The 10,235-nt window shown below is 33.9% G+C and overlaps 1 protein-coding gene across 1 annotated transcript; it reads right to left on the minus strand.

Moving 5' to 3' along the window:
• Positions 1 to 4,680: 4,680 nt before the first annotated feature.
• Positions 4,681 to 9,925, minus strand: LOC114278386 (F-box/LRR-repeat protein 17). The gene is made up of 11 exons (XM_028220405.2): positions 9,211 to 9,925; positions 8,568 to 8,669; positions 7,482 to 7,626; positions 7,181 to 7,365; positions 6,883 to 6,987; positions 6,537 to 6,634; positions 6,204 to 6,424; positions 6,052 to 6,118; positions 5,857 to 5,942; positions 5,432 to 5,530; positions 4,681 to 5,043 (listed from the first exon to the last, which is right to left on the minus strand). Exons 1-11 carry the CDS (start codon positions 9,768 to 9,770, stop codon positions 4,978 to 4,980), a joined length of 1,734 nt encoding a protein of 577 aa, XP_028076206.2. The 5' UTR covers positions 9,771 to 9,925; the 3' UTR covers positions 4,681 to 4,977.
• Between the last annotated feature and the right edge of the window lie 310 nt (positions 9,926 to 10,235).

The raw sequence follows: 10,235 nt of genomic DNA on the forward strand, positions 1-10,235 counted from the left end.
TGAATGTGTATCGTGTCTTTATTGTAATCAGTGTTTACATATATGTCACAGTACGTTAAGCAAAATTATTGAGGATATGGGTATGTAATTGAATGTGGATTGTATTCCATTGCTTGATGTTGAAGTTACGCTGGGTTGGGGGTGATGGTGGTTCAATACATGGGTTGGGTTAGGTTGGGTTGGGATGTTACATGTTACATTTAGGAGGTTACATTGTTCATAATTCAACGGTGGCGTATTGAATGTCATGTTGGGTTTGGGATGAAAAGTATATAAGAATGTCACGGTGGGTTTAAGATGTTACATGTTACATTTACGTTAGGTTTGAGATGAGAAACATATAAGAATGTCACGTTGTGTTTGGGATGTTACATGTTATATTTATGTTTTGAATTTCAAATTTCAAACCATGTAGCTAATGATCACAATCTATAGTAACATTGTATTTCTCATATATAGTATTACCATTAATCAAGTTATTTTGAATTTCATAAGCATATGCGAATGTCACATTAGGTTTGAAATGTTATATGTTATATTTATGTTTTGAATTTCAACTTTCCAACCATATAGATATGATCACAATATATGGTAACATTGGATTTCCCATATATGATATTGCCATTAATTAGGTTATTTTGAATTTCAAATTTCTAACCATATGGATATGATCACAATCTATGGTAATAATGGATTTTCCATATATGGTATTATCATTAATCAGGTTATTAATTAATTAAGATTGTGGGTTGATGTATCCACAAGAAAATCACAAGACCTATTAGGTTATAAGTTTTTTCATAGGATCATATCTTGTATAAGTCTTCCAGGTGGGACTTATAAATAATTTACCCATTATACTAATTAGTCCCATTAATTTTGAAAATGTGGATTTAATATATTATTTAAAAATTGGGTTTATGGTTATATCATTATTTCCATTATGTTTCTTTTTCTTTTCTCTTTTTTTTTTTTTTTTTTTTTGATACTGAAAAAGCAAGATAAACAACCTATGAGAATCAAATTTAGTGTCGATTTTGATATGAGAATCTTGTTTATTTGAAATGGCTTAAAATGTGAGATTCTTCAAACATTCTGAAAGAAGTACCAAAATAACTTGAAACGGAAGTACAAAAATAACTTAAAATGTGAGATTATTGCAAAAAGAGTACAAAAACCCCTTAATAAGTTTTGGGCAAACATGTAATTTTAAACTGTAGGATTTTGATTTGGATTGGCTTGAAATGTGAGACTTTTAAAAATTTAAAACATTCTAAAAAGAGTACAAAAACTTCTTAATAAATTGTGGACAAATATGTAATTTCAAATTTTGGAGATTTCAGTCATTAATGAATATTAATTAGCATCCATAAGTGTTAACTACAGGATTATACTGTCATTTCACAAATAGAACATTTGTATTCATTAAATTATTTAAAAGACTTATTAATTACTAAAAATATGAAAATGAGATTTATTGATACTTTTGCTATTAAAAATTCTTAAAATTAAATTTTAAAAACTCAAAAACAAACAAAGTGATCAGTTGCAAATCCAAGTAAAGATAAGGTAGCCAATTGGGAGCTTTGCACAAGTTTGAAGAAGTTTTTATATGTCAATAGAGTATCACGTAGTATTATCTTTCATTAATTATAAATTTATATATTTCTTATTATTTTTCAAACATGCAACATAAATATAATGAATCTTATTATTAAAGACAATCACAATAATAAAAAATATTATATGATATATAATCTATCCGCATATAAAAATTACTCAAGGGTTACATAGTAGAGAGCATCAGATCGTAGGAAATTATAGATTATAAGTTCATAACCCTAGCCCATTCCATATTGGGGGGCAGTACACACGTGCGATGATTTAAATGATGATGGTGAGATAAGAGGCCCTTACCCACACGTGAAATCAGATCTTTGACTTTCTGGGTTGCAATAATGGGCCGAGCCCACCTCCATCTAACTTCTACTCTCCTTCTTGTCTGCCTACCAAAATTATTCCCCCACAAAAAATAAAAGAAAATAAAATCAAAATTATTAGTGACCCCAGGCAAAAATTAGTAGGTGGATTAGTTTTTCCTAAAATACCAGGTAACCTTTTGGTCGGAGCCATTCCATGCCTATGCACAACATACACATAAAAAGTGTTTTATAAACTCAAAAAATCTTATAATTTTTTTTTTTTTTTTACCAATACCTTATGTGTCATTCAATTATAAAATCTTAGAATCTGAAACAAGTCGATCAAGTTCACTTTAAAAATAAAATAAAAGAAATTTTTAAAAAAATTTAATAGTTTGTATGGCATTACTTTATAATCATATCTATCTATTATAATTTAATTATATCTATTATCTATCTATATTATTATATAAAGTCTATGCATGAGTTAATGAATATTTTCATATTTTTTAGGTCTATTTTGGGAAGTGGCTAAAATAAGTGAAAAAATCATTATAAAAAAAAGTCTATTTTTTCTTTTATTTTTTTACATATTTTTTCATAAAAAATTAAAAAACTAACTAAAATAGTCGATCCTCAAAACAATATCTTGTTTTCTCAAAATACCTTCACATAGCTACATGTACCTTGTTTCTCAAAAAAAAATAAAAATAAAGCATGTATGATGTATCTTCTTACCTCATGCAACTATCATGATCAAATTCACATCATGTAACTTCTTATCCCATTGGATGTGCATACAATACTAGTGGGTGTTTGGAAAGTGGTTTTTTTGTAGGTTTTTTTTAGTTGTAGGATATTATTGGAGAAAATTTTTTTTGTGTTTGGAAAGATAGTTGGGTTTTTTTGTGGTTTGATGTAATGTTTGTGAGAGAAAAAGTGAAATGATTATGGAATTTGATGTGATATTTTGTTTGGATTTATTTTTTTTTGATTTTGTAACCAATTTGTCTTTTAGTAAAAAAAAAACAAAAAAAAAAAAACCAAAAAACCAAGTTCCCAAATAAATGTTGCACTATATTTTTTTCCTTCATCAAACCAATATGCTAATGAGTTTCAAATTATTCAAAAATTTTAAATATGAAACTACAAACATGAGTTTGAACCCACCACTAGTATATCTTCACCATCATGAATGTGTCGTAAGAACTGGCCCTTCGTAAAAAGTAGGCAATATTGTTCTCCAACAATATGGGTCAACAATATGGGTCTCCAAATGTTAGTTATTTTACTGTATGTTGTCAAACTCATATAGTAGCCGTTTGGATCCGCAGAAACTTACTCATGAGTCGGGTCTGAGCATTCCAACCAGGCCCAGGCTACAACGGTACCTCTGATTTTAGTGATCAGATCAATAATCATATGGGATATCAAATAGTACTAAGCATTTTGCACTCAATAAAAATTTACTAAAGACAAGAAATGCAACGACAAAAAAGGTAAATAAAAAAGCTTTTGCAAACAGTGAACCGAAAGTTTCGGTCTCATTAGATATTTGGAGATTTTCAGCACATGCAATGAATACACACTGTACTGCTTTTGTACAAATACTACCGTTTTCCAAAGTAATCAAAATGCTCAAAAGAATGGGGAACAACCCAACATACCATTTGAACATGTTTTATCATGCACATTGATTGTCTTGGGGGGAAAAAGGTAATAAACAGAACAGTAAGTTTTAAACTAGTTTGGAGTAGCACTATTTAACCCAAACAGATCTCATTAGTCATCATTTAAAATAAAATTTAAGTGCACAGAATCCGATCACAAAACACAATTTTCTCACAAAGCATCTTATTAAATAGTATCCAAATGTAGCATAATCATACCAATATAATTTCGCATAATATCAATATTAGAATCGTTAGCAGGCTGCAATAACACATCTGCCAGATTAGGGCACAAACACGTTCTCATGAAACTTATCAAATTTCTTGCTTAAAGCCTTCATTCGCTTCACATATCCCTACATCTGCATGTCCAAGATGTCAATCCACTGTATCCAAGAATCACAATAGATTTCTCATATATGGATTCATTATAATACTTTTTGCCCAACACAATTCTACTTATAAAGCTTAGTGCAACCTGCAAAAGATGATGTTATAGTATCGAATTTCTTAACAAAGCAAACCCGTGGTGACCAATCAAATGGGTCATCACACAATGTGATTAGTATCATGTCACATCATATAATGCCCAAATGCTATCACTAGTATTACTCAGATGGAACATAGTACAAAGATTTTAACTCAATCAACTTGGACTAATACAAATCAAGATTTTAAACATTGCCCTGCTTAAAAGGTGAGGCATCCCATCTTTTATTGAACTCCAATAATTTATCCCCCCCCCCCCCAAAAAAAAAAAAAAAAGAAAAAGAAAAAGAAAAATGCAAGCATGAAAGCAATTCTTGTTTTTGTTGTCAACAAGTCGGCTCACTGATGTTACATGCAGGGCACCCTTCTTTCCAAAGCCATATAACAGCAACTCAAATTTATGTCATCACCATAGCTACTGTATAATTTATTGTCAAATAGTTCTGCATCAGAAAGTCATCACCAAGCACCAATTCACAATGCACAAGGATCAAGTGCTAGGATGCCAAGTTGACTTCTGCCAAATATTCCAAACTTCCACTTCCATCTCTAGCATAATCGCACAACAAAACAATATATAGGCTTCAAGACAAACACAATTGAAAAGGTGAAAAAGTATCTTTATTTTATGACTGGTGAATTTAACACAAAAAATAAAGTTGATCATCGGATTTTTTTCACCCCCATGATTATAAAAATAAAAAATAAAAAATAAAATTATAAAGGGCTGTAGTTGTGATGAAGGAAAAGGCATTATCTACGGTCAATAAGTCTACAACCACAATTTTGAACAATTACAGAAACAATTTTGACCCTTAATACATGCCCTTTGGATCTAACATGGCAACACGAAATTACTGCCAAGTCAAAAATAACATCGAAGGACACATCTTCCATTAATCCATGATCACAGTGCACTGTCTTTTAAATACCCTCCTTCCCCTTTTGCCATCGTCAGATTCCTGCAACAAACAGAAGCTTGTAAGCTAAAATTCCAACAAAATAAGTTCTCATCTGAGGGAAAATAGCTTCAAGTGGCAATGATTCTCATCAGAAAAGTTCTATATATATCATCAACAAAGGAAAATACGAATAACTAAATTCCTTAAGGAAGGCATACTATTGTTAACATTTATTTATGTAATTGATGGGTACATTGTGTTGTAAATGCATTTAGTATGCCATTTTTCTGAAGTAGTTGCATAACTATGAGATAGCAAACGCATATGAACCAAACATAATTCCCGAAATGTAGCACAATAAATGAGAAACAGAATGCTCCTCCAAGAGAGAGCAACTATTTGTCATCAACAAAATCAGCAATATTCATCTGCAAGCTTTCAGCATTACCTGTTGGCCGAGAAAAAGTGGGACTCGAACCCTCTTGGATCCATCACCTAATCGTCTATAAGGAAAATGGTTTTCCACAGCAGCAGATTCACTAGAGACCTATAAATGTGGCAAATAAAATTACAGAAAATTTAGTTTGTTCAGTCCATTCCAATCCTTAAAAAAAAAGACAATCAACAAAAAAGTTTAAATGATTTTAGTGGTAATGACAATCCTACATCTAATGTATAGCATCCCCAAATTAGAGAAGGAAAGAAATTGGCAACAAGAGCACAATATCATGCTGCAAATATGATGGTCGGTTGCTGAGCTATCTTGAACCAGTCTAGTCTAGTCTAGTCTTCTCATATGCCCACATAGCCTAAATGTTATCAGCCTTCTGATTTGCACAGTGCAAATAAATATAAAAACTATAGATTATTCACCTGGTTTTGAATGGTTTCAACCAACATATCTTGGCAACCAAATGCATGCACACTTTCCAAATTTGGGCACTGAAGGAGCAATCTCTCTGGAGATTAAAATAAAAAACATAAAATCAGTTAACAAAAACTACAACTCTCAAAATACTTTTGCGTGTATGTCACCAGCTTGAAAAAGAAAGAACTCAGAGAACATACCAGGATGCAAGTTTCGACAAGAATTTAGATTCAGATCATTGAGCTCTGGGCAGTTCAAATATAAAGCCTGCACACAAATTCACAAATTCAGGTCCAGAGTGAAGAAATAAGCGAGCAAGATTATACAAATTACTTAGACTAGTGAATCTCACATCTAAGCCAGAACAACCCCACAAGCTAAGTTTTTTCAGCTTGCCATGTTTGATAATTAACTTTTGGTAAATAAGGTGTAGTTTGCTGTTGGGAGTTTTCTGCAACTCATGGTCACAGCTTTCTTCGAAGTTTGGAATCTGGAAATTGGGGTCACATATGGTCATTCCACAGTCCATGATTTCAAGAAGAGGCAGTTGAGCTGCAGCAAATTGGATTCCACCTAAAAGATGCAGGAAGCAAGTAAAAAGTCAGTTGGAAACCAAAAATAAAATATAAATACATAAACAATTACAGAAAATTGCATTAGATACAAAGCTGATCTTGAAGTTTACTTGAAGTAATGTTAGGACAGAGAGCAAGAAGTAGTCTTGATAGTGTTTCAGGGAACACATTGCAGATCATACCAATGCCACTGTCACTGATGCTAGACCTGAAATTGAAGGTGTCAAAGAATTACAATCTCAAAGATTAAACTAAGAAACAAGCAATTGTTTTGACAAAATAATCATTGATTACGAAACAAGCAAGAATAATTCCAAATTTCATTTACATTGTTCAAGTCTTGAAGAAACAAGAAAATAGTTGGACCTTGCATAGTTACTTAGTAACATCTGGCTTACATTAACTACCATTTGTCCAATTTACTAAAATGCAATGAAACTGTGGATTGAAGCATACCCACTTAGATCAAGCAATTCTAGGTTTGAGTAGCTTGAAGCAATTGCTGCAACAGATGCATCAGTGATTTCTGATCCAAGCACCAGTGAAACCATTTGCAATCCTCTGCATAGTGGTGACATAGTGCAGTAATGTAAGACACATAAAATGGGGAGATAGCCACACAAATTAAAAAAAGCTTGTTTTGTTCTATAAAATTTTCACTATTTTTACTTAACTAAAAAAAACCATTGATGGTGGTGTTCCACTAATCAATGAAATGAAAAATCAGCCTTTCAAGCTTAAGTATTTAACAGACCTCAAATTTGCAGCTGTGAGAGCAAGCACAACAGCATGAGAAAGTCGAATCGATGCAATGTGTATGTTTTGTAGCCTTGGGCAGTTCCTTCCCAAACCATCCACCATGTTAGTAAGATCAGTATTATCATTTTCTTGGCAAGAAAAGTCTAGGGAAATCTCCTTCAAATTGGGGCAGTTGAAAACCTAAACAGCCAAACAATGGATGACAAAATGATTTAAATGCACTACAAATGATGAGAGTGTAAGAACATAGGAAAGCAGTACCTACAGAGACAACACAAGAAAATAATAGCACTAACCATCTTAGTGAGAGAGTGAAGATCTGAAAGCCAAAGCGTCGAAAGACTTGATGAACAAAGAATAAAACCACCAAGGTTAGAACAACCTTCCATCTTTAGGCTTGTAAGACATCTTTTATCAGCAACAAAACGACCCAATTCATCACTGCATTAAGAACATATAATAGCTCCAATTAGTTTCTACAAACAACCACAATATGGAAAAAAATCCATCTCTAAATTTTCAAAAAAAAAGCAAGACTAATTTGTACACACCACAAACGAGGTTTACTATGATAAATAACTGGAATACTATAGCTTAACTCTCAAAAATCTAAAAGTATGTGTCAAATAACAAATAAGTTTCCATCATCGAAACTGGATGAGATCCTTATGAAGTGTGCAATAGGAAGCATCAAATATTATTACATGATTATATATATATATATATAGATATAAAGAAGAGTAAAATAATACGTTTGATTGTTATAACTCATCCACGCTGGCTCAATAGCAACTAGAAAAGATCCTAACCATAATCTATAACTACAAGCTAAAGAACTTAAAAAGCCTAATAACTGTGTGCATCTGTGCCTTTATGGCCAAAACACGTACAAACACGAACCTATCATAACTAATGAGTCCTTTATTTAACATATACAACAGACAAATCAGAATCTGTTAAACCCAAACTACACTAAATATATTTTTTGACTTAGTTTTGTATCAATAATCTTGCATCACATTAAATATCTATTGTCTTATCATGTGGCTTTGGCATCATAAAATCCCAAAAAAAAAAAACTAGTAAACCACATCCCAACAAATTGAAATGTTAGTAACATAGATAACATTATGTAAAGCATCTCTTCTCTAAACTGTGCATCATGTGTGGATGAATCATGATTTATGAAGCAACCCAGGGGAAATTTTAAGCCAGCTACCTACTGCAAAATCTCACAACCCACTTCCCTCTTAATATAGAAAATAAATACTAAAAACAATCAGGGGTTTTAAATGACTATGCATAGTAACCACGTCCAGAAGCAGCACAAACTTAAAAGTGCACGTATATGAAAAGGCATACAAACAGGACAGAAATAATACCCAGTTATCCGATTGAATGAGGTACTCGATGTAAAGATCTCCATAGACTCCAGATTAGGGCAAGAGAATGCAATGCAGGCCAGCATCGTTGCATCCACATCACTGCAACACCCAAATAGAAAACAATTAAACCATGTAAAAGCACAAACAATGATAAAATCTCTTTTGTCTTCTCCAATAACTTAAAATTTCAAGTTCTAATTACATCAGATCTAGAAAACATAATTTCTAACGAAAAAGTAATAAGCAATTAAATCACTACCGATTTCTAAATTGTTCAATATAGCAACATGCTTACAGTATTCAACGGATCATTTACCATTGATAACAACTGTAATTTAGATTTGCAATTTGGCTCAAATTCTAAATGACCCAAGAAAGATCACTCATTTAATTCAATGCAATCTGAATTCAAGAGTATTCACTGATGATCTGTGCTTTATGTCCATCAATTAAAATCCACAATAACATGTCGCAGTTTGTTTTAATTTTCGTTTTTGTTTATTATTTATGAATTTGTGTTCAGTTATGATCCTGTTCTTATTAACTTGGTTTAGTCCTGTTCATAGTCGATTCAACTGATCCATCCAAACAAACAGTAGATCTGATGAATAGTCATCGAAAACCCTAGAAAAACCCAAACCTTTCCATTCTAAGAGAGAGTCTAACAAGACCAGGACACTTCTGCAACACCGATCCGGCAAATCCAACCTGAGCCTTCGCCGGAACCCTAAGCCGGAGTTCCTCCGCCGCTCTCCAAAGCTTCCTCGCCGTGTCCCTCCACCCCTTACACACCTTCGCCGCCGACAACAGCTCCGGCGGAGGCAACCTCCTCAGCACTTCCCAAAGACAACTCACCGGCAACTTACCGGATCCCATTACTTGTTCCAACTCCGATGCATTGTTCTCATTTTCATCGTCAGAGTCCGGCAAGACCTGGACGTCAATGTTGTCGAAGGACAGTGCGCGGCAGAGGTGGGAGTACGGGGGGCGGACAGCGGAGATAGGAGAGGGGGCGGCGGCAGGGGAGTTGGAATCAGTGGTGGTGGTGGTGGTTGGCGGAGCATGACAGATGTGGCCTTTCTTAGGGAGACCACAACGACCACAGTTGTATCCACCCCTCTTTTTGCCTCGGTTGGGTGGATGATGAGAGTCGTCCGAAATGGAGGAGCCGGCGGAGGGGTGGGGATGGCGGCCTTGCATTTAGAGTTTGTTAGATTTAGATTTGGAGAGAGAGAGAGAGAGAGAGAGAGAGAGAAATGGGCGAAGAAATATAGAGAGAAAGGAGGGTGTGGTCGGAAAGGCGCGGGAGATTGAGACAAGTTGGCGCCTTGATTTTGAAAACAAATGTGAGGAGCGTGGCTAATCTACTACCAGTACTATAATAATATGGGCAAATTACATATACACCCCTCGAGGTTTGGCTAAATTACAGATGCCCCCTGAGATTTGAGAAATTACGAATTCCCCCCTGAATGCTATATTTGCATAAGAAATTAGGGGGTAATTTGTTATGAAATATAAACCTCAGGGGGCAAATTGTTATGAAAATACAAAACTCAGGGGGCGGGATGTAATTTCCGAAACCTCAGGGGGGTATCTGTAATTTAGCCAAACCTCGAGGGGTGTATATGTAATTTGCCCTAATAATAATCCACTTTTGACTTC

The sequence above is a fragment of the Camellia sinensis genome, chromosome 14 (genome assembly GCF_055761805.1).
Source record: "Camellia sinensis isolate YWXY chromosome 14, ASM5576180v1, whole genome shotgun sequence".
NCBI lineage: Eukaryota > Viridiplantae > Streptophyta > Magnoliopsida > Ericales > Theaceae > Camellia > Camellia sinensis.

Bases quoted from the DNA above. Each gene is read 5' to 3' on its own strand.
- LOC114278386 (XM_028220405.2), bottom strand. From the start codon at position 9,770: ATGCAAGGCCGCCATCCCCACCCCTCCGCCGGCTCCTCCATTTCGGAC. The intron at 7,627-8,567 runs GTATTATTTCTG...TTCTTAATGCAG, and splicing joins TCATTCAATCGGATAACTGG to TGATGAATTGGGTCGTTTTG. The intron at 6,988-7,180 runs GTCTGTTAAATA...ACCACTATGCAG, and splicing joins CTCACAGCTGCAAATTTGAG to AGGATTGCAAATGGTTTCAC.